The sequence below is a fragment of the Panthera onca genome (assembly GCF_046562875.1).
Source record: "Panthera onca isolate mPanOnc1 chromosome E1 unlocalized genomic scaffold, mPanOnc1 haplotype 2 h2.Chr16_ul_2, whole genome shotgun sequence".
In the NCBI taxonomy this organism is placed as follows: domain Eukaryota; kingdom Metazoa; phylum Chordata; class Mammalia; order Carnivora; family Felidae; genus Panthera; species Panthera onca.
In genome coordinates, this window is record NW_027675816.1 from 622,697 (window position 1) to 645,770 (window position 23,074).

The window sequence follows — 23,074 nt, forward strand, 5'->3', positions numbered from 1 at the left end:
GGATCAATGAAATAGACGAAGACGGGCCTTGAAAAGGCAGAGCATGGTCCATAATATTATCCCTCCCTTCCCATGGCCACTTGCCTCCAGCTTCCCCCTCCTCTGGGCTCACCGCTACAGGCACGACCCGGGAGAGATTAAAATCTCAACCTGCTTTCCTCACTCCCCTCCCCGCCCCCCCCCCCCCCCCCCAGCAACCACTCACAGAGGCTCTACTGTGGCACAACACCAAGGCTTGGCCTGGCCCTCCATCTCCTCGTGTCCAGTCAGCCCCGATCCAGACTTCTTCCTCTTCCAATTAAACCACTTGGCCTCAAGGCCTCTGTCCCTAAGCCCTGATTCGTAGGAACGCCTCTGAATTGCTTTGATGAGCAAGAAACACCAGCAGTGGGTAAGAGTGCCGCTCAGCAGCGCTAAAGGACACCAACCTAACCCAGGCTGCTTCCCGAGAGACTGAATTACAGGCTAATCTGAGGAGGAGATGATGGCAGGTGGGCCCAGCCAGAGCTTGGCAGCTGCCGATGCCTGGCCCTGAAGAGGCTGTCCTTGCGTTGGTTCACGGCTCTCCCTGGTTTGCCCGTGCCTTCTTGTGCCAGTCTCCAGAATTATTAACCCCCTCCCATCAGGATGGGCACACTGGCTCTCAACGGACTGGTGTGCCAACCTTATGTGGAAGAGGGCATCAAAAGGCAGAGAAGAAAGGGACAGCATCAGGAGGGGTGCGAGGACCACCCTCGGCCCAGCCTCCACCCACTAGAGACCAAAAGCCTTCCTACTCATTCCAGAAGCATTACTGTGGCCCAGCTCTGCCCCAACAGACGCACAGACATATACACACGCACACGCTCCTCTCCAAAAAGCTCTTCAACAAAGGGAAAATGTTGGGAAGGGGGTTTTGACGTGCTTTTTTGAGTCACAGACCTCTTTGAGAATCTAGTGAAGGCCACGGTCCCTTTCCCAATTAAGATGCATGTATACACCAATTTTTTTTTTCATTTAATTTCAGAGTCTCTACAAACCCTTAAAGCTTCCAGTAGACTGAGATTAAGAATTTCTGAGCAGATCCAACTTCTTAATTTCACTCTAAAGACACGAAGGCTTAGAGAGAGCAAGCGACAGGCCTGTGGCCACACAGCAAATTAGTGGCGGAGCCCAGTCAAAAGCCAGTGTTCCAGGCTGCTTCCCACTCCCGGAGGTGGTGTCTCCTTCTGTCTTCTCCCCATAGTTCCCTTCGCAATCAGTCCTCTCTTAGGGCCCCGCACAGTCTAGAGCACAAACACTATGCATTCAGTAAGCGTGGTTATCAGGCCAGGGAGAAGCTGGGCCAACTTCCGAGCCAGAGCAGATGTGATTTGGTTCCATACATGTGTGAGGGGGCTAGATCAAGGTTCCAGGCTGTTCCAGACTGTGAAGTCTCAGAGGTCCAATCTATACCACATGAGGGGCCCAGAGAAGTGTCTTCAGGCTACAGAGCAGAGGAGCTGAAGCATCTCCAGCATTTTTGCTAAATGCCAGCCAAGACCTCAGCTTTTAACACCACCTTCAACTGTCTCTGTTCCTCCTCTACTCTAGAACCCACATTGGCTCCCTAGTGTCATAGCATCAAATTCAGATTGCTTTCCCTGATGTCTCCCCTGCATAGGGTGAGCTCATCTCCACACTGGGGTCATTGCTCCCATCTTGTTCCCAGTTGATGGGTGAACGTGGGCGGGTGGATAGGACACCGGAGTAGGGATCTTGCTCTGCCTCACCAACTGTCTCTGCCCCCCAGGACTGCAATGCAATGCATCCGTGGACCTCATTGGCACCTGCTGGCCCCGGAGCCCTGCGGGGCAGCTGGTGGTTCGACCCTGCCCTGCCTATTTCTACGGTGTCCGCTACAACACCACAAGTAAGGAAGCCTCTGGAGGGCGGACCATCTGCAGAGGTGGGACAGGAAGGGGAGAGCTTGGGACTTGTTGGAGGTGGGGGGAGATAATAACGATAATGGCAATACCATAATACCTCTCATGGATACAACCACCATTTACCAAAGGCCAGCTCTGTGCTCTTTATTGCTAATTCCCATACTATCACATGGGAAGATGCTATATATAACTATCCAGTTTTCATCATATACCGAGGCCTCCAAGGCTCAGAGAGGTTAGGGGACTTCCCCAAGTTCACCAGCTGGTAAGAGGTGAGGCTGGAGCTGGCCTGCACGTCTGTGTGACACTTTCTTCTGCAGTTGACAGACTGGGTTAGTTGGGATAAGCCTAACACAACCCTATGAGGTAGGGCAGGAATCTCCAGAATAGCCTCAACTTTGAGCTCAGAGAGGTTAGGAGGTCTGTCCAGGGCCCTGCAGACCAAACCCCTGCAGGGGGCTCAGTTTTAGGTCCACAGGCAGGGCGTTTGGCCTGGCATGCAAGCCCACAGGTCTGCTGGGAGTGGGGGAGAACTGCCCAGGGTCTGTTGGATACTCGATCCCCATGTAAACACCTCGCTACCCTGAGGCCCTGAGCTTCCACCTCCAGGCTTTGCAGCAACTTGCTACCCTACCTGTCACCCTCAGAACTAATTTGCTCTCCCCTGCCAATGACTCACAGCTCCTGCTTATCAGGAGGACAGCAGCTGTGGGCCAGGGGCCCGGTCCCATCTGAGGGGAGGGTGGGGGTCCCTAGGGGTGTGTTCTTGGGGCTGGTGAGCCTGAGCTCAGAGGCCCACGGGGGCACCGAGGGTGACCACAAACACCGGGTGGTTCACTCGGAGACTTGCCATGTGACCTTAACACATTTTCCCCCTCTTACGGCCCCTGGCCCCTGGTCTGACGATGGAGAAGGCTGGATAGCATGGCTTCTAAGACTTCGTTCAGCTCAGAACTCCCACATTCCTCCTTCTGCCCCCTCTCCTTTACCAGCTACATAAGGGGGTTAGGGTTGGTGGCTGCAACCAAGGAGGGGTGGGAAGTCCCTGGGGAGGCTTCCAGTTAGGGCGGGGAGCCAGTCCACACAGCTTCACGTGTCTGCAACCACATTTTGGACCCTGAGAGGAGAAAGACTGAGTGGGTGCGAGGAGACGTGTGGGTAGGGGGAAGGGCAGAAGGACCTAAGAAGAGAGCTCAGGGCTCGAGCTCGAGGCTCAGAGCCTCCAATTTAGTAGGGCCCATTTTACAATTAGGAAACCGAGACAGAGGCTGACAGCCGTCCGAGGTCACAAAGCGCCAGGCAGGGCCACGGCTCCACTCACAATGCCACAATGCCCAGTCCTTCCGGAGCTCCCAGGAAGGAGGCGGCACTGGGGCTGGTGCGTGGTGGGGACAGGGAGGCTGCTTCCAGGAAGAGAGAGGCCCTTCTGTGTCTCCACAGTTGCCAGATCCTTCAACTTCACCTCCAAAGTGATTTTCACGTCCAAGACTACTTTCCCTCCATCGCCGGGGCCACAGCCCCGGTCCAAGCATCTAACCCTGTCACACCCTTGCTTGGAGTGGAGCCTTCTGCGGCTCTCCATTGCCTCCATGGTCAAGTCCACACTCCTGAGCGGGGCCGGCCAGGCTCTCTGTGGCTACAGTCCTGCCACTCCCCATGAGCTCCGTCCACTCCTGTCTCCAAGGTGACTCGGCGTGACCCCAATAAAGGCGTTGGTGCCTGGCCACGTGCTGCTTGATTAGCCAGCCCTGCCTCAAGTGGAAGCCGGGGGTCCTGGGTTCTAACCCCAGCTCCGCCTGTAACTGGGCCTCAGTTTCTCCACCTGCAGGATGGGAGGGAGGTTTGAGTGAGGTGCTCTCTCTGCTCCCTTGCTCTTCCCTCTCTGATCCCAGGAGAGGAGCTGGGCGATAGTCCCTGGACGTGGAGGCGGGGCCGGAAGACTCCCCCAGCTCCAGAAAGATGAGGAATACGCCCGTGTAATCAGCAGTGACCGGGAACCCAGAATTGTACCTAATCGTTAGGCCCTAATTAATTCATTTGCTGATGAGGCACTGCCAGGACTTCCAAACCTTTTCCGAAATGCCCTTCCTCCTGCTGTATCTGATCTTCAAAGGGATGGGAAGCTTTTCCAAAAATAATCCATTTTCCCAAGACTCTCCGGGAGGACTGCTCAGCTCAGCAATTAAAGACAAGGAGGTCGCCTCCTCCCTGGCAACGACTCGCTGCGTGTTTCTTTTCAGGATCACCTCCTCCCTTCCCGCCAAAGCCTGCTCCCTCCGGATAACCTGTCCTGAGAGGGCTCCAGGCTGCCCCCCCTCCCCCCTGCCGACATGCGGGGTGCCAAAGGGGAGCTTGAGTCAAGGAGGCATCTCCTGTAACCCCAGCCAGTACCCACTCTGATAGGGATCAGTGACATGTCCTGAATCTCATGGAAGGTTATACAAGCAACAGTTCCGAGACAATAATAATGAAAATAATAGCTCACACTACGAGCCGGGTAGACCCCAAGCACTCGGCACATGTTACCTAAAAATGCTCGCTCAACCATCGAGGCAGGCGCCCTTGTGAAGTTTGTTCCTCTCTTGCAGATAAGGAAGCTGAGAGGTTGTGTGGCTTGCCCAAGGTCACGCAGTTAGGAAGGAGTGGTGCCAGGATTTGAACCGAGGCGGCCTGGATTAAGAGCCATGCTCTTGCTTAAAGCAAGACCCCATCCCTGTCTCCCCTCCCCCACCTGCACGCCTCCGCCAACCCGATCTCTGCCCAAAGTCCCTTCCTTTGCAGACACCCCAGAGCAGCCTGTGGTCCCAGGCACATCCGGTCCGTGGCAGACACACTGGATTCCCCCTGGTTCCTCGCCTCCTTCCAGACCTTCCTGAAATCCTAGTCGCTGTGCCCTCAGCCCTCTGGTTGCTTATCCCTCATTTAGCAATTAGGAGAGAATCAGCAGCTCCTTCGCCAACTCTGCCCAAGGGCTCAGCGCAGCTGGGTAGGGAAGCTGGGCAGAGCTTGAAAAATGCATTTAGCTTCATTTCCCCACTGGCATGCAGAGCCCAGAGGGAGCACTTCAGAGAGACCTCAGCCTTGTGGTCCTGAAGGCCAGACCATGGTGCCCTCTTTCCGGGAGGCAGGCACATCTCCCCACCCCACCCCACCCCCACCGCCCACCCCATCATCTCACTCTTGTCCCGCTGCTGTCAGGCTTCAGCTCAGATCACAAGGCTGCTCCCCATCTCTTTAGAAGGTGACAGGTTCCGGGTCACAGTCCAGTGTGGTGGCTGCACAGACCCCCACACCTCCCGGGGCTGCCCTCCTGCCTTTTCCTCCAAGTGCTACATGCCAGGCTGGGAGCTGGTTGTAGTGGATCCTGTGAGGGCCACCACCCGTGACATCCCCCAGCACACTCCTGCCACCTGTCACTTTCTGTCCTAAGAGGCCTTCACCTTGGAGGAGCCCACCACATGACCCTCCAGCATAAATCCTGCTGTAGAGCAACGTCACTACGAGGACCTTCCCCAAACACCTGCTCTGCGAGCCCCACCCCATGTGAAACGTTGCCACGTGAGGACCCCCCGCCCCCCTTGGGAAACCTCACCACGGAGAGTCACCATATAAAACCGTCATTTCACTATGCCACCCAAGCCGTCACCACATACCCTTCCACCATATCATGCCCAGCCTTGTGACGGAGAATTGACTCATCAGATCCCATCATCCTTTTTGCTGCCACGTTTCTCAGAAGGGCACCTACCACATAATCTGTTGCCATCTAAGGCCTTGCAAGGGGACAGCCACAGTAAGCTGGTCAAGCCTGCCCGTGGGCCAGTCCCGTGAACATGATCATGGAAACCTGGGTGGGCAGAGCCTTGGTCCCATGGGCGGGCACTGGGGCCGTCACTGAGCCCCCATTGGGGCCGGTGGGCAGAAAGGCAGGTGGCTTCTCTCCTCAACTTCAACCCCAGAGCCCCCAGCAAGCAGGCCCTTGTGTTGGCCCAGATGGATGGATAGATGGACAGCCCAATAGACAGACAGATGCCTGGGTTGCTCTTTGGGAGAGGAGCCCACGCATCCCTCTGACTCTCTCTCCTTTTTCCAGACAACGGCTACCGGGAGTGCCTGGCCAATGGCAGCTGGGCCGCCCGTGTGAACTACTCAGAATGCCAGGAGATCCTCAGTGGGGAGGTGAGTCTGCCCGCGTAGAGGGTGGGTCAGGCCCCAGCACGGGCACCCGACCCGTTGAGCGGCCATCTCCAGGGGATGGGAGCCAAGAGGGCAGCCACCGGCTCTGACACAGATGAGTTGGGTCCTTGTTCCTCCCTTTCTTCCGTCTGCATGCACTGGGACCGCTTTTCCTCCGTTCTCCACACCACCCACCTGAGCTGCACATCCAGGTCCAGCCTGGGGGAGGGAAGTGGGGTCAGGAAACATAGTTGGGCCAGAAGACTTGGGCTTGTGGGGTGGGGGAGAAGACCACTCAGCCTCGTGGGGAGCTCCTTACCTGGTGCCCAGTAGAGGAAGTGGAAGGAAAGGAGGCGGGGCTCACGGGCAGAAAGCCGGGTCAGCACACCTCTTAGAGCCCAGCTCACGCCCACAGGGGGATGCTGTGGGGGAGGCAGCGAAGGCAAGGCATCTCCAGCCCCCTGTTGCACCCCACCTTGACCTGCGGGTCTGCAAAGCCTGAGGCGGATGATGTGTCTCCAACTGTAGGTCGGGTGGCCAGCCTCCTGGCCTAAAACAAATAACCCTCCCCCACCCCTGAGGGGCAGGCGTCTGTCACCTTCTTGCACCTGAGCAAAGCTGGACAGCACAGCGGCTCCCAGCCTCCCCCCTGCGTTGGAGCCCCCCAAACGTCAGGAGAAGTTCATGGTCCACCCAAATCCCTCCTGCTCGAATTTAAGCCCGGTCCTTCTAGTTGGCTACCCTGTGGCTCCCACCCCGTCTGCCATGACAGGGGTCTGTCTCCCCCTCTCCACCAGTGGGGTCCGGGGCAGAAGGAGGACTGGGGAAACACCAGCTTCTCATCAGTCCCCTCTTTGGCAGTGTAACGGGGACAGCAGGGGCTTTGGAGGTGGATGGTTTGGATTCTGCTTCCAGCACACATGCTATGTGACCCCAGGCAGGAGACTGAGCCTCACCAAGTCCCAGCTTCCTGGTCTGTGAAAGGGGCGGGAGTAATACAGTGTCTGCCCCCTGGTAGATGTCTGCCTGCGTCTTGGCCTTTGGAGGGCGCTCCATCCACCTGCCACCCCTCTGCCTCTCCTCTCACCTGGGGTGAGAGGGGTAGGGGGGTCATTGGTGAGGAGACCGGTAACACAGCCACCCTTACCTCTGGTTACCGACTTGTTGGGAACAACCCCCCCCCCCGACCTCCACCCACCCCCCCCACCACCCCATCCCCACCCCCACCCCCCCCCACCCCCGCTTTCCCCGGCAGCTCCTGCTGGCCGGGTTGCCTGGCATTCTGGGTAATCAATTAATTTAATTACTGAAAATGCCATTCCCTTCTGCCAGCCTCTCGCCTCGCCAGACCCCTCCCCGCTCTCAAGACGCACCCCCCCCCCCCCCAATCCACTCCCAAGCCATGGAGAAGAGGAAGAGAAAAGTCTCCAATTAATGGAGCAGCAGGCTTCTCACTCTGGGCCTGGGGCTAAGCCCTAATTAAGCACCAACACCCTAGGGGATTGCAGATAATGGATTTGCAGAAGGTCTGTCTGTGAAGTGGGGCTTGCGAGGGCTCCCAGAGGCCAGGCCAGGGAGGAGACGGCCTACAGCCACCACCACCAGGGGACGAGCTCCCAACTAGTCCGTGCCCCAACCTGGGGCAATGGCACTGACCACCCCCCACCAGTGCCACCCTGCACTGGCCCCCGCTTTCCACACCAGCAGCCCCCAGACACTGTCTCCCTTCACTGCAGTGACATCCTCCCCGCCCCCCCCCACTGCCCAGACTCATCCCCCCCTCCAATGACACTTGTACACAATCTGCTCCCCTCCCCCACACTCTACTGAGCTGGGGAGCCTGGTCCTTGGGGCACATCGTGAGGTGACATGAAAGGGATTCTGGGGTGTAGCCTTGTGGGCTGGGGATCACTGCTCACAGCGATGCTAGTTGGACTAGAACTTCTGAAACGCTTAAAAATCACTGGGGCTTCTTGCTCAAACGAGGATTCAGACGTCTGACAGAGCTTAAGATTCTGTGTCTTCAGATTCCTGCAAGCTCCTGGGTGATGCTGGTGTCGCTGGTCTGGGGACCCCACTTGGAGGAACAAGGGGCTGGAGTGCCCGCCGGTGGGGTGAGGGAGTAGCTTGGGAAACCTGCTGGCGAGGAGGAGCCACAGAGCCCGGGGGCGGGAGAGACACCAGGGCTGGGATACTGGACAAGAGCAGCGGGGACCCGCAGGGAGGATGCACTGAGTCATCCTGAACAGGCATCGGGACAGGTCTGACACTGCCACCGTTTGGGATAAGGCGTGTCTTGCAGAGTCTGGTGGAAGTCAGCCGGGCGCTCGTTACTTACTGGATTCTGGCCACTGAGGGTGCGGTGGAGGGGCCGCTGCCCTAGGGCCACACTGTGCCACCTTCCTCAGGGCACCAGACGGCCCTAGGTCTCCAAACGGAACAGGGACAGGGTGCTGGTCAGGTGCCCAGGGACTGGCTGTGTCCGTTGTCCTTCAGGTATCCTGGCCGCTTCTGCAGTTAATGGTGGCTGTCTCCCAGGTGTCATTGGGGTCCCTTGAAGTATCACTAGACATCTCAGGATATTGCTGGCCGTTCTCTGTGGGTGTCATTGACCACGTCTCAGTATTGCGGACCATGTCGAAGGGTGTCCAGCTGTCTCTTGAGCGGCTGGTAGGTCTCCTGGTAATGCTGGCCATCTCTTGGGGTGACCCTGCCGTGTCTCAGGCAGTCTCCTTGGACTCTCTGCCCTGTCACCTCACAGGCTGCCCTTTCTCAGGCTGCATCAGGCTGGTGTGGCAGGAGGCAGCACAGGGCCTTGTAGCTGGAGGAGTCACCCAGAGGCGGCCCCCATGAATGGTTTGGCCCAGTTTTCATCCTCGGGGGAGTAAACCTCTCATTAGCCCCTCCGAGGGTCCTGGGCGTCTGTTTTCAGTCCCTGCTTGTCTCCCGGAAATGCACCATGGGGTAGAGGGGAGGAGAGCTGGATTCCCATTGCTGGCCAGACAGCTTGGGCTGATCACACAGCCTCTTCAGCTGGAGAAACAGAGACAGAAGGACAGCCTCAGAGGGCCACTGTGAGAAAGGAAAGCTGTGACATCTGTAAAGCACCTGGCACAGTGCCCAGCACACAGTAGGTGTTTAATAAATCCCACTCATCCCACCTCCAACCAAACGACCCAGCGTCAACCTGCTGTGGGGGTCCAGGGGCGGGTGTGGCTGATGGCAGGTGGCAGTGAAGGGGTTCCCTGCATGTCCTGTTCATGCTGCCCACCTGGGCAAGTGAGCAAAGCTGGGGCGTCACGCCCTTCTAGCTCCACAGGTTCTGTTATCACCCAGGGGCTTCGCCGCACGGATTTGTGGGAAATTTTTAAAAAAATTTTTTTAATGTTTATTTATTTTTGAGACAGAGAGAGACAGAGCATGAGTGGGGGAGGGTCAGAGAGAGAGGGAGACACAGAATCTGAAACAGGCTCCAGGCTCCGAGCTGTCAGCACACAGCCCGACGCGGGGCTCGAACTCACGGACTGCGAGATCGTGACCTGAGCTGAAGTCGGATGCTCAACCCACTGAGCCACCCAGGCGCCCCTGATTTGTGGGAAATTTAATGAAAGGAAATTAAGTACGAGCTCCAGACAGGCTGCATGTGTGCATAACTTCTGGAGTCTCTGGGTTTGGCTCTATGCCAGACTCTCAGAGACCCTTCCCATCTGCACGGTGCCAATAGATACCCTCCGCTCCCCTTGTTCCCCCACCCTCTCTCCCGCTTCTCTGTCTGCCCCCGCCTCTCTGTTGTCTGTCCCCATTTATACCTCAGTGGGTCTCAACCCTTCTGAGCTTGAGCCGCTAATGTGGTTTCCTGCCATGTTCCAAACCAGCCCCTTAGAACAGAGCTTCCTGGGCCTTCTGGACCTCAGAGGTTTTCAGTGAGGACGTGCCTTCAGGAGGGGTGTGGTGGGCGCTGGGAAGAGCAGGGGAGGGAGGGCTCGGCCTCTTCTCGGGTGCCTGCTAGGTGGCCGGCTGCAGAGGCACATCCTTTGTTCTTGGGTGAGTGAGTTTGGGCCTCAGTTTCCTCATCTGGAAAGTGAGTAGGGCTGGACTCGATCCCTTAGGACCAGCTCTGATGCCCATGGATTCTGGAATTCCGACAGGAAGGTCTGTGGAGAGCCAGGAGCTCTTCAGTGGCTCTAAAAGGTCAAACGTGACATTTGTGAACTTACTCATGGCCTGGCCCCACCCCAGGACCCGAGAAAGGGAGGGGAGGGAGGTGCTAACAGGGACCCCCTCACACCCCCGCTCTTTGCAAAGCCGGTTGCTTTTCAACAAAATTTGTCCTTCCTTCACACAGTTATGGAGCTCTACCGTGTGCCCCTCTCGGGACCCGGGAAAGGATGAAGAGGGGCTTTGCTCTTGGGGGGCAGAATCTGCATAGAGCTGGGCAATGGGGACCACCAGTCCCCCACTATGGGGTGGGGGCCACATCTGCAGTCTCAGCACCTTGCCAGTCTGCACGTGCTGGTTAAGAGATGGTTTGAGGCTGAGGGACCTTGAATGAGTCAACACACTTCTAGGCCTGTTTTTCTGCAAAATAAGGTATAGACTCCCTTCCAGCTCCTCTACATGGTGGCCTTAACGGGTTGAGGAGACAAGAGATACGAAAACACTCTGGACGTGAAAAGGCTTCATGCCTCAGGGAGCTTACTTACTCCGGAAAGAAGAGACCACAGCACTTCTCAGCTTCCTTTATTTTATGCAGTGAATGAAGTGGTAACACTGATGCGGGGGGTGGGGGTGGGGCTTCATTATAATCCCGGGAAGGGGTCCCGTTCATTCCCAGCAGACCCCCTGGACCAGGGGTAGGACCTGGAAAATGCGTTATGGAGCCTAGAGAGTTCTTATGGTCTGTAATGATCCTGTGGATGCAACTGCCCTTCCTTCCGTGGCCACTAGGGGCAGGTTCCCTCCGCGAGGAGGGATTCTGGGTAATCAAAGAGATGATGGCTCAACTTAGAAGTGGAGGAGGGGCGCCTGGGTGACTCAGTCAGTGAAAGTGTCTGTCTCTTGATCTCACAGTTCGTGAGTTCAAGCCCCACGTGGATCTCTGTGCTGATGGTGCAGGGCCTGCTTGAGATTCTGTCTCTCCTTCTCTCTGCCCCTCCCCTGCTTGTGCTCTCTCTCTCTCTCTCTAATAAATAAACTTAATAAACTTTTTAAAAAAAAGAAATGGATGAGGAAAGAAGTCCTAGAGGGTTGGTGTCCGTGCCCAGGAGGGTCACCTGGGGATCGGACAGAATGGAACCGTGAGGGCTGTGCACACGTCTTCATTTACGTGGAGCAGGGAACCCTGTGTGATGTGGAGACCCGACTTAGCTGGGATTTGTCTAATAGCATGGAGCAGTGGGCAGAGCATGGGTTTCAGGGACAGATAGACAGACACGGTCTCAAACTGGTCGGCCCTGCTCCAGGGCCATGCTTGACCATAGTCAGGGCTCAGGAAGGGGAATAACTATTATCATTATCGACCCCGTCTCGGCCACCTAAGGGGGCTATCCTCACGTGTCCAGTGGGTGCAGGGGTGCAGCTATGTGGGAGCCTCACGTCTGTCCCTCTCTCCTACCTCAGAAGAAAAGCAAGGTACACTACCACGTCGCTGTCATCATCAACTACCTGGGCCACTGCGTCTCTCTGGTGGCCCTCCTGGTGGCCTTTGTCCTCTTTCTGCGGCTCAGGTGAGAAAGACTCAGTGCTGGCCCCAGGCCCTGAGCAGGGTACAGAAGTAAGATGCCGGAGGGCCGGCACTGGGCAGGGAGCACTGGGCGCCCTGCCCCCTCACCTCGGTGGGAGGTGGTGACAGATACGGGAGCCCCAGGTCTCTTGGAGCCTCTGGCAGGGTCATTTCTGCCCCCCCAGCCCAGTAACTGCTACGGGGCTCACCTTAGGCCACCCACACCCTTGCCAAGATGCACCCATTTGGGAGGCCTTTGAGCTTGGACTTGCCTGGGTCCAGAACTACTGCCAAGGACGCAGGTGGCAATGCCAGGCAGGTCTGTTCCAGGAATGGGGGCAGGAGCAGGAGCTGAGCATCAGGCCTGAAGGCTCAGAGGGAGTCATCCCACTGGAAACCTCTTATGTTTTGTGTTTTCTGACCCGGGAGCTGCGGGGAGGGGAGGGGGCCATGGGAGGCACCCCCTTCAGCAGCCCCGGGTCCCTGGAGCACTGGCAGTGCGGCCAGCTCCGCCACCAAGCTTAGGTCTGGGTGGGTCTCAGGTCGGAAGGGCCCTGGGGGCATCCGGAGGGCCCCTGCCGCCACCTCCTGGTATGACACAGCCGGTCAGCCCTGCCCTCGCTTTCCCCGTCCATACGCCTGGGCTGGAGTGACGCTGGCGGCCTGTCCTTCATGTCTCCTTTCCTCCCCTGGTTCCCGTCACCCCCCCCTCCCCTGCTGCCCCCCAGGAGCATCCGGTGCCTGCGAAACATCATCCATTGGAACCTCGTCTCGGCCTTCATCCTGCGCAATGCCACGTGGTTTGTGGTCCAGCTCACCATGAGCCCCGAAGTCCACCAGAGCAATGTGGTGTGTCCTGGGGGGGGGCAGGCCCACGGTCAGGGGAAGGGTCTGGGTGGGACTGCCCTGGTGGGAAAGGGGCCCAGTAAAACAGGAGCGGTTCCCTGGGCAGGGGTTGAATTTGGCCGATAGGAGGCGCCAAGCCCAGGGTGGGGTGCCGCCGCTGCCACACCCCTGTCCCCCATCTCAGTGTCATCTCTGGGTGGGGGTGGGGCGGCAGGGCTGGTGCAGGTTGGTGACAGCCGCCTACAACTACTTCCACGTGACCAACTTCTTCTGGATGTTCGGGGAGGGCTGCTACCTGCACACGGCCATCGTGCTCACCTACTCCACCGACCGGCTGCGCAAGTGGATGTTCATCTGCATCGGCTGGGGTGAGCGCACAGGCCCCCTGCCCCAGCCGGGCTCCCCGCTCCTCACCCAGATCTGGCCAGCTGGCTGGGGCAGGGGGGAGCTGGGAGACCAGAGCCAGGTCAGGGCGGTGGGGTGAGCACCATTTGGGGATGGGGGGCAGCAGGAACACCCTGAAGGAGGCATGCTGGGCAAGTGAGTATGAGCTCGACCCTGGGGAACCCCTGCCCACTTCTAGACCCTGGGCTGCCCTGGGGTCCTCCAGCCCTGCGTCCTCCAGACCCCACCGATGGGCTCTGTGACAGCCAGTCTCTCCCCAGGTGTGCCTTTCCCCATCATCGTGGCCTGGGCCATTGGGAAGCTGTACTACGACAATGAGAAGTGAGTCACCTCCTGCCCTTCGCTGCCCTCAGGGCCCCCTGAGCCCCGAGGTCCAGGCTCCTGGCCCAGCTCTGCCTGACATTCCCCGAGGACCTTCGGCCACATCACCTGCCCAGTCAGGGTCATTATTCGTCCATACAGGGAGAGTGCTGGGGGCTGGACTCAGTCCGAGGATCCCTAGCAGTGCTGTGCTCTAGGTGAGGCTGGATGGGTAGATTCAGGCTCCTGTATCCGTCTTGCGATTTCACGCCATATAGAACAGCATAAGTGTTCCTGGAAGTCTCTGGAGTCAGAGTGCCCAGGTTCTGAATCATGGACCCGTCATTAAGTAGTTATATGACCTTGGGCTAGTTATTCCAGTGTGCCTCAGTTTCCTCATTTGTAAAATGGGCATCCTAACAACAGTGCCTCCCGCAAAGGGTTTTTGTGGGGATGACACGAGTTCCTGTATATGGAAGCATTTAGAATAATGTCTGGCACTAAAAATATTAAGACTTGTTTTACAAAGATTCCATGGGTTTTGTAGAAATTAATCTTGATGATCTCATAGGGTCCTTCCAGCCTCCAGCTCTGACGTCCTGAGATGACTTTGGTCTCGGGTGTTCCCAGTTGCCCCTGAAAATTAGACTTCTGCTGCAGTGATTCTCAGCCTTGGCTCATGTTGGAATCATCCAGGAAGCTTTAAAAAGTCTGAACGCCCAGGCTTGACCTCCCAAAGGTGGAACGCTTACATCTAGTGGTGGTCTGGAGTGTGAGCACCAGGAATTTTAGGGGCTAAGATTGAGAATCACTGAGAGAGAGAGGCAGAAAATATGGTTATAGACAGCCTGGGAGGTGCCAGCACCTTCCATGCCAAAGCGTTCTCAGGGGCCCATTGAGTGGGGTTCCAGCTGATCTCCATCACAATGACAAGTCCCCCCTCCGCCCTCCTAGAGGGAAGGGGGCTGCCCACAACCTCACTGGGCTGGACAAGGAGCCTGGAAAATGATACTCATATTTACCAGGCTGATCCTTCCTGACTCCGCCCGGCGGGCTCTCCCTTCGTTGGCACAGCGGGCAGGGTGGGGGCCTGGGCTGGGAGAGCGGCCAGTTGCAGACACCGCTGGGGGGCCTGGCAGTAACGCTCCGGATGTTGGGGTCCGGCGCAAGGGCATCTTAAACCCTGGGCGATGGTGCCTGTGCCTGCAGGTGGGCAAGTGATTACAGGCGAGGACAGGAAGACCCAGTGTGTGTGAGTCTGCGTCTTGGAGGAAAAGACGCCTGGCTTAAGAAAGTCGGTCTGAGTGGCTCTGGAGCGCCATCTAGTGGTAAGGTGCTGACACTGCAGCAGAAGGGATCCAGGGGTGAGACGCCGGAAAGAATTTGTAGATCCTGGGGTTAAGGTCTAGACCTGGCCCCAGACGGCTTGCATTTGGTCTCCCTGGTGTCTTTCGAAACCTTGAGTTTGTTTCAAACCTTTAAAAGGTCAAGAGGTTTCACATAAAAATCTCAGCGTCTGGTTTATGGAAGCATCATGAGATCCAGGCACCGTGGGTCTGTATACCCTGGGGGCCGTTGTCTCTGCACAAGGACATGGGACTTCCCATGTGCCCCATCCCCCACCCCCCAAGAGATTTCTGGAGGGACATTCAAGAAGATGAAAAGCAGTTCTGCCTCTCCAGCAGGTGGAGCCTGTGGAATGTCTGCCTTGAGGCTGCAATTAAACAGATTCAGGGGTCATTAGCCGTTGGGGAACCACTGCGTGACAGGGGCAGAGAACCACTAGTTAGTGGGCTTCTGCCAGAGCCACAGTGGGGACAGAGGGGAGCAGTGGTGTGCTGAGCCCTTGCCTGTGCCGCTCTGTGCTCTGGTCCACAATTGCCCTCCCTGCCACGTTGCGTGTATCCAGCTTTACATCTCATAATAGCGTGGTGTCCATTCTGCAGATGGAATAACTGAGGCACTGTGGTGGAATCTTGACCTTCTGCCAGGGTTGGAATCGAGGCACCCAGATCCTGGCTTCTGTCCCCAGTCCTGCCCTGGCCAAGCACCGCCCCTCCCCATGCCACCGAACCGGACCCAGATGGCCTCCCCCCTTACCTTCTCTCTGTGGCTTTCTAGGTGCTGGTTTGGCAAAAGGCCTGGGGTGTACACTGACTACATCTACCAGGGCCCCATGATCTTGGTCCTGCTGGTAAGAACCTGGGTGGGGGGGGGGGGCAGGAGAGAAGGGTGCCTCCTGTGGACTGACAGGGTCCCCGTGCCTAGAGGCGGGGGCACGGGGCCAGGAATGTGTAAGCATGAACGAAGGTGGAGGGAGAGAAGTAGGGACACCAAGAGCAGACTTGAGACGGCCGAGGCCCTGCCCCGTCCACCCACCCTCCCCCCAACATTTTGCACACACACACACACACACACACACGCCCACAACATCCCACCGTGTGCTCAAATTACAGATCAATTTTATCTTCCTTTTCAACATCGTCCGCATTCTCATGACCAAACTCCGGGCGTCCACCACATCTGAGACCATTCAGTACAGGTAACCCGGCCCGCCTCCCTCCCCCAATCCTGAGGGCTTCAGAGAGCCCAGCCTCTGACCCAGGGTCTCCCCCCGACCCCCGACAGGTCTGTCAGTCCCTCCCGAAACCCCGGCTCCCCATCTCAGACATTCCTGGGAACCCGGCACCCTGCCCCCAGGCCCAGCCCTCTTCACCACCCGTCCCAGGATGGGCTGTGACTCTGGGCCTCCCCACCCCGCCTCACCTCAGGAAGGCTGTGAAGGCCACTCTGGTGCTGCTTCCCCTCCTGGGCATCACGTACATGCTGTTCTTTGTGAACCCCGGGGAGGACGAGGTCTCCCGGGTCGTCTTCATCTACTTCAACTCCTTCCTGGAATCCTTCCAGGTACCACCGCCCGCCCCTCGCTCTGGCCCTGGCTGTCCCCCGACCTCCTTCGGTGGGGATTCTCCCAGGCAGGGCTCTGGAGGGGCAGGAGGCTCTGGAGAGGAAGGGGGTGGTGGCCTGGAGGTTGGGTGGGGCCACACCTGCCGCAGGCCCTTGACCCACCTTCTCTGTCTACCCCAGGGGTTCTTCGTGTCTGTATTCTACTGTTTCCTCAACAGTGAGGTAAGGACGCCGGGGTCCCAGAGCTCAGGATGGAGGGGGGCCTGTTGGGACCCGAGATTGTCTGCAGCCCCCTCCTGCCCTCCACGTGCCAGCCATCTCTTCCCCGCCCCTGGGTCCCTAATGGGGATGCTGCGGGGAGCCGCAGGAGGGTCCCCGCCACCTGCCCACTCTGCTCCTGGAGTGACAAGCCCACTCCTTTGCCCCCATAGGCATTTGGCACAGCCAAGGCTTCAGCCTCATCAATGAGTCTATGAAAAGGCTTGTTGAAACCAGGAAGGGCTGAGCCCTTGGTCAGGGCGTGCATGCATGCTGAAGGTAGGAACTCCTCACGGCAAAGGCCGTATGACGCCTTCATGCGGATGAGCAAAGGGCACCCCTCCTCTAACAAATCTGCAAATAAACAACATTGGCGATGTGAATGTCACCACCTCCCGGGTGGCCCGTGCATTTCACACCTGCGTCCCGAGCACCTGTGGACCCATCACACGTACAGCTGCTCGTGGCAGCCCGAAGGGAGGGGTGGGACCTAAGACCCGGGCTCGGACATCATGCTCCGCTCTGTGCCCACAGGTCCGCTCTGCCGTCCGGAAGAGGTGGCACCGATGGCAGGACAAGCACTCGATCCGCGCCCGCGTGGCCCGCGCCATGTCCATCCCCACTTCCCCGACCCGTGTCAGCTTCCACAGTATCAAGCCGTCCACGGCTGTCTGAGCTCGAGGGCCGGGGAGGGGAAGAGGTCTCCAGGCTCAGCCAGCCGCCCTGTCTGTGGAGGGGATCAGCGCCTCCCCACACCCTGCGCCCCCAGAAGCATCTGGCACGGACATCCTCGCGGGGGGGGTCCCCCCTGGCTGAACCCCCAGCTGAGCGGGAGTTCAGCCTATGAGAGCAGACCCAGTCTGGGCCAGGGGATGACGGGAAATAGCCTATAAAGACTGGGCCGGGCCCACGGCCTCTGGCTCCCCCTTGCCCCAGGCCCCCCTGGAGGCGACATCAGAATGGAGTAGAAATGGCCAGGTGGAAATCCAAAGCAGCACACGGGTCCCTCCAAAAGGTGTCTTCTCCCACGGCACAAGATGTCAGCCCACTGGAGACCTGGGGCCTGTCCTCGCTGCCAGGGGCATCATGGGAAACTCTTGTGACAGCATCCCAACCACCATCATGGCGCCTCCGGGTGTTGGCAATGCCTTCCAATACCGATGGGAACCAAGGCAGAAGCCCTGGCAATGTCATTATAGATCAGGTGACATCATCAGGCAATCGGCCGCGCCACTGGGATCCTCCCCAGCCACCGAAACTTCATCTGGCCCTGTGGCACTTCCAGCAGAAACGCCCTGCCTTGCTGCCTTGCACCGTTGGAACTTTACTGCCCCACAGGCCACTCAGGCTCCCCCTCCTTGGCCACACATAATATTTGCACCCTGATTTCTGCACCTCCTGTCCCTGGTGTCTCCCCCTCTGTGGAAAGACGGGGGTGGGAGGGTGACCTCGTGGCTGGTGAGCAAGAGCCAGGGTGTGCCCCGGCCAAAGCCAGTCTCCTCGTCAGGGGACAGAGGCTACTCAGGGCCCCCCGGCCGCTGGCTTCAGTGGTCTGGCCCCGGGGACAGCCTCTCTGCTGGTCACAGGGAGTTTGTGGCCCCCGGATGTCCTCTGGGGCATTGTGATTAGCTAAGCAAAGATAGAAGGGGCAGGGCACTTGGCCTCTCTCTGCCTGAGCATCCTGGAGCAGGACAAGTGACTCTAGGGGCAACCAGCCAGCCCCCCCTGGACCCTCCCGTGTCTAGAGGTACTGGGCCACTAGAGCAGGGCTTTGGGAGATAAGGGTGTCAGCTGTGAGGGCATGGCTGCTGTAAATAATAATATTTATCTTTTCTACCAGCATTTGTGAAGGTCTGGACTGTGCGGGGGTGGGTGGGAAGGGCGCAGCAGAGAAACGGAGGCCACTTTGCAGTCTTCGGGGCCACTGTGGGGCTGGGAAACCTGATACCACTCACACCCATCAGGCTGGGGTGCTAGGTGAGCCGCTGGGGGCACGGGTCAGCGGAGCCCAGCCGATAAGGACGCCTCTTCGAAGGGGTGAGTCATAGGGAGAGAAGGGCCATGGGTGAGCAGTGCTGGCCAAGGACACCATGGATGGGACGGGGGCCACAGAGACAGTTTGAGCAAGAGTATGGCAAGGATACCAGACAGGAATGTGTCCCAGCCCCAAGGCAGCAGGAAGTAGAGGTAGGGAGGCCTTGACACTGTCCCGGAAACAGACCCAGAGACAAGGTTTCCGGAACCAACTCAGGGAAGGGGGGCACAGGCAGCAGGTGGGGGCATGAGGCCAGGAAAGGGAGGCAGCGGGAAGGGGGCGATGGCCACACCACAGCCACCGCTGCAGGCGGCTGGAAAGTAATCCTGTTGCAGAAGCGTGGGGAGCCGGAGTGGGGCGCACCCGCCTTCAGCCCATCCAAGGGGCCATCTGGGAGGAAGGCTGCTCCCTGGGGGCGCTAATCTCCCTGCACTTCCCCCAGCCTCACAGCCGCACAGGCCGCAAGACCAGGACCGAAGGCCCAGACAGAGCGGTGTGTGGGAGCCACAGCCTGCACTATCAGGGCAGGGGAGGGGGTCCCCACACAGGCTCTCCACCAGCCTGGGGCTCGCTTCTGGGTCTCCAGCCAGGGACGCTGGGAGGGGACCAGGGCAGCAGGACAGATATAGGGTGACAGCTTCCAGAGCAACGGAGGGGGTTTGTGAGAGAGAAGCCCTGGAGAGGGACGCATCTACCAGGAGGGACCAGAAGCGCCTGCTGAGTGTCACAGGGCCATGACTGAGGCACCTTTCTCCACTCTGCCTTTCACCCAATGAGGTGAGAGAGCAAGGCTTCTCCTGCACAAGCCAGGCTGTGGGGACGGGCGCTTCCCAAGGACGGAGGAGCCCAGGAGGAGTGGGGGACATCGTCAGGGGGTTGCATGGACTAGAGGTCCGGAAGGGCCAAGCTGGGCCAGCACCCTCTCTCCTGCTTGAGCCTCCTGGTTGCGGTGGCTGATGGTGCCCTCTGAGCTCTTGCTGGGCACTCAGCACCCCAAGACGCAGGCCAGCAAACAACTGCAAGGCCCAGAGCAGAGGACACCTCCAAGAGGAGGCTGATAGTCCCCAAAGAAGCTGCCTGCAGGGTCCCTGAGCAGGCAGGGCCTGGTCCAGATGAGCCTCAGGACGCCTCCCATTCAGAGACTGTAAGGGAGGAGGGGCCGCCTGGAGCAGGTGCCCAGAGTTTAACCCTTCCCAGCCCACGGCCCCGGGGGTCCAGGGTGAGGGCAGGCCCCCAGATAGGGTTTCTGAGGGTCACTGTGCCCTGAGGTTCAGCTTGTGGGCTGGGTGAGTGGGAGTGTGACGGACCAACAGACACACACGTGGCTTCACTGGGGGAGAGGCCGGCAGCTGCAGCGTGGGGGTCCCTGTGGGGCAGGCCCCTCGCTCAAGCCTGGAAGAACTTCTCCACACCGTACCCAGAGGCGGCCTTCCCCTCAAGTACTCGACGCCAGCCCATTTCTCCTTGGGACCCTCCTTCATGGGCACAGAGCACCAGTGGAGGAAAAACGCACCGTGGGGTTTTGGTTTTCTGGTTCCTGCTCCTCCGCCTCTGAGTGGGGGTCCCGCCCCTGCCCTGGGGTCCTCAGTTCCCCCCCACCCCCACCCCCGGGCCTCCTCAGTCCTTCTGCTGCTGCTGGGTCAGATGCCCTGGGATAGGACTGGGGAGAGAAGCAGATGTGGGAAAAACACGCGTTAGGGAGGAAAGGGGGTTTTAGAATCCAAATATTAATACCTTAATTATGGGCATTTGTAAATTTGCAATCTGCAAAATCCTTTATAATATTTATTGTCTAATCTTCAAGTGACTCACAGAGGCAGGAATCATCCCATTTTACAGCCAAGGGAACCGAGGCCTGGTGATTCCTCTGAGATCAAAGGTCCTCTGGGTCCACGTCCAGGGTTCTTTCCACGCCCTCAGGTGATTGAAGTCACTGGGCTTGGGCTTCAGGAGGCCAGGACAGATAGAGCAACTCTGGGAGGGGCGGGGTGGGGGGGTTGGTGAGCAGGAGGCCTCAGGGCTTCAGATGGTCTGGCTGGAGATAAGTCCCAGGTGAGGAACGGACCAACCCAAAGATGCCACAGCCGATGTCCAGCTGCTGAGCTCAGCTGGGTGGGAGTAGTGAGGGTTCTGTACATCCATCCTGATTCCCAGCACGCCCTTCCCACCTTCCCAACATCCGCCATCCCTCCACTCCCTAAAATGATACTTAACTGCAGCCCAGGCCACCAGAAGCTTCTGTGGGTCTCCCTGCACCCACCCAGGCTCTGCTCAGTCCGTGCAAGGGGTTCACTGGCCTCCAGCTCAAGGATCTCTCAGGATCATTTCATCGGGCCCGACTTCAAACTCAACTACCCACCCTCAGTCCAAACCCAAGCTGGTTTCTGCATTCCAACGCCAGCAATGTTATCATGGACTGAGTGCCTACTGGGTGCCTCTCACTTGTTGACCTCCCCTACGCTTCATACCACCCTGTGAGCCAGGGGCTGTTACCCCCATTTAACAGATGGGGAAAGTGAGGCACGGAGAGGTTACAAGACCTGCCCCAGAGCATCGGGCAGTGGCATGTGAGCCCGGGCTGGCCCCGCCCAGCTTCTACTATGTTCCGCCCACATGCAGAAGGAGTTCTTTGCCCCTCTGATACCCTCCCTGGGGAAATTCCTCAGTGTCCTTAATTTGTGGACAAACAGCATGCAGACACAAAGCCAGATGTCGGAGTTGACACCTGCAAAGCACGGGCATCAGGTGGCCCACTCCCGAACCCAGCCTGGCCTCCAGGCTGGCCACAGGCTGCCAGCCTTCCTGTCCCCGTGTTATCCCAGGGCTTCCTATCCCAACCTCTGACAGCCCACAGTCTCTGTAGATCCTGCTAGTCAGGCTCGGGCCCAAGACTGGCCTGCACCATGTGTATTTTTCAAAGCTTTAAGTGTGTCGGAAGCATCAGTGAGATCATCTTTTGGAGAGAACTCCAGAGACCACCTTCAGCCACCAGATTGCCACCCACTCCCCCTGCCCCTCCAAGGGGTCCTGGAAAGATGGCTGCCGCACAACCTCCTTGCCCACTGGGCCAAGGCAGGTGGGGACAGAAGCAAGCGTGAGGGCCATATGCTCAGGGCCTCAAGAGGAGACTGGGAAAATGCAGCCGGCACCCCGCTAGGGTGGGGGACGACATGGAAGGAGACCTGTGGGTGCTCCTATCTCTTGCCTTCGTCACTGGGGGAGTCGAGGAGGGAGCACTATCTCTAGAACATGCAGCTAGGACAGCACTGGGCCAGGAAGCGAGGGCAGTGAGTGGGCCAGGTGAGCTGGGCACCTACCCCACCCTTCCTGAGCAGCCACACCAGCCCGTTATGCCCTTGCTGCCCCAAGTGGATGAAGATAAACGCTCCAGGTGTCCCCTAGTCCTCTAAACAGAAGGCAGAGACATTGCCCCTGGCCTACCCTGGACTGTGACCTTGAGATCCCAGGCTGTAAGAAGAGCAGCAGGGAGGGGGCAGAAGCTGCAGACACAGAGGATGCCCTCAAGGAAAGGGATGGAATCTGGAGGGGGTGGGTGCTGCTGTAGCTTGTGTGATGGCACCTACCAGGGCATTGGTGCAGGCCACTGTCTGGGCACCAAGCAGCCGCAGAGAAGAACAACTCCAGGGCTGTGGGGGCGGGGGGTGGGGTGGTCTTTGGGTGCAGAGATTGGATAGACACTTCAGTGAGCCAGGTCCTAGGAAGAGCCTCAGAGGGAATGAGCCTAAAGAGAATCCTTTGAGCCCAGGGCACCAGGAGCCCAAGGGAAGGGAAGGTGCCTACATTTCTGAACCCCAAATCAGGGCACAGACTGGTCTAGTTACAGAACTTTGTCTTCACCCCAATGGGAACCCCATTCCCATTCAGCTGTCACCCCCCATACCACCTTCCTAGCCTCTGCCACCGTGAACCTGTTTTCTGTCTCTGTAGATTTCTGTATTCTGGAGATTTCATAAAAGTAGAATCATACAATATTTCTCTTTTTGTGTCTGGTTGCTTTCACTTAGCACAAGTTTTTTTTAACATTTATTCATTTTTTTGAGAGCCAGAGAGAGAGCATGAGTGGGGAAGGGTCAGAGAGAGGGAGACACAGAATCCGAAGCAGGTTCTAGGCTCTGAGCTGTCAGCACAGAGCCCGACGCGGGGCTCGAACCCACGAACCGCGAGATCATGACCTGAGCCAAAGTCGGCCGCTTCACCGACTGAGCCACCCAGGCACCCCAGCATAATGTTTCCAAGGTCCATCCATATCACGGCACGTATCAGAACTTCATTCCTTTTTATGGCTGAATAATAGAGAGACCTCGCTCTATCCATTTATCCATTGGAGGACATTTAGGTCCTTTCCACCTATCCCAAGCTGCTGTGAATGGTCCTGCTATGAACATTCACATGCAAGTTTGTTTGGTTGTTTGTTTGTTTTGAATACCTGTTTTCAGTCCTGTTGTTATATACCCCAGGGCTGGAATTGCTGGGTCGTATGGTAACCCTACGCGCTTC

The 23,074-nt window shown here is 58.1% G+C and overlaps 1 protein-coding gene across 3 annotated transcripts in view; it reads left to right on the plus strand.

The window, feature by feature from the left end:
- The window catches only part of CRHR1 (corticotropin releasing hormone receptor 1), a 46,420-nt gene extending 29,119 nt beyond the window's left edge, over nt 1-17,301 (plus strand). For 2 of the 3 annotated variants that reach the window (XM_060645806.2, XM_078437021.1), the window contains 11 exons: nt 1,772-1,891; nt 6,001-6,086; nt 11,703-11,809; nt 12,534-12,654; nt 12,866-13,019; nt 13,317-13,377; nt 15,478-15,550; nt 15,813-15,898; nt 16,128-16,263; nt 16,444-16,485; nt 17,056-17,301. In XM_060645806.2, the coding sequence (XP_060501789.2) occupies nt 1,772-1,891; nt 6,001-6,086; nt 11,703-11,809; nt 12,534-12,654; nt 12,866-13,019; nt 13,317-13,377; nt 15,478-15,550; nt 15,813-15,898; nt 16,128-16,263; nt 16,444-16,485; nt 17,056-17,196 (1,127 nt within the window). In that variant the 3' untranslated portion in view covers nt 17,197-17,301. Of the gene's footprint in view, nt 1-1,771; nt 1,892-6,000; nt 6,087-11,702; nt 11,810-12,533; nt 12,655-12,865; nt 13,020-13,316; nt 13,378-15,477; nt 15,551-15,812; nt 15,899-16,127; nt 16,264-16,443; nt 16,486-16,694; nt 16,910-17,055 lie in introns of those variants that run through there. The other variant, XM_060645807.2, reaches the window with a different exon arrangement.
- The last annotated feature ends 5,773 nt before the right edge of the window (nt 17,302-23,074 follow it).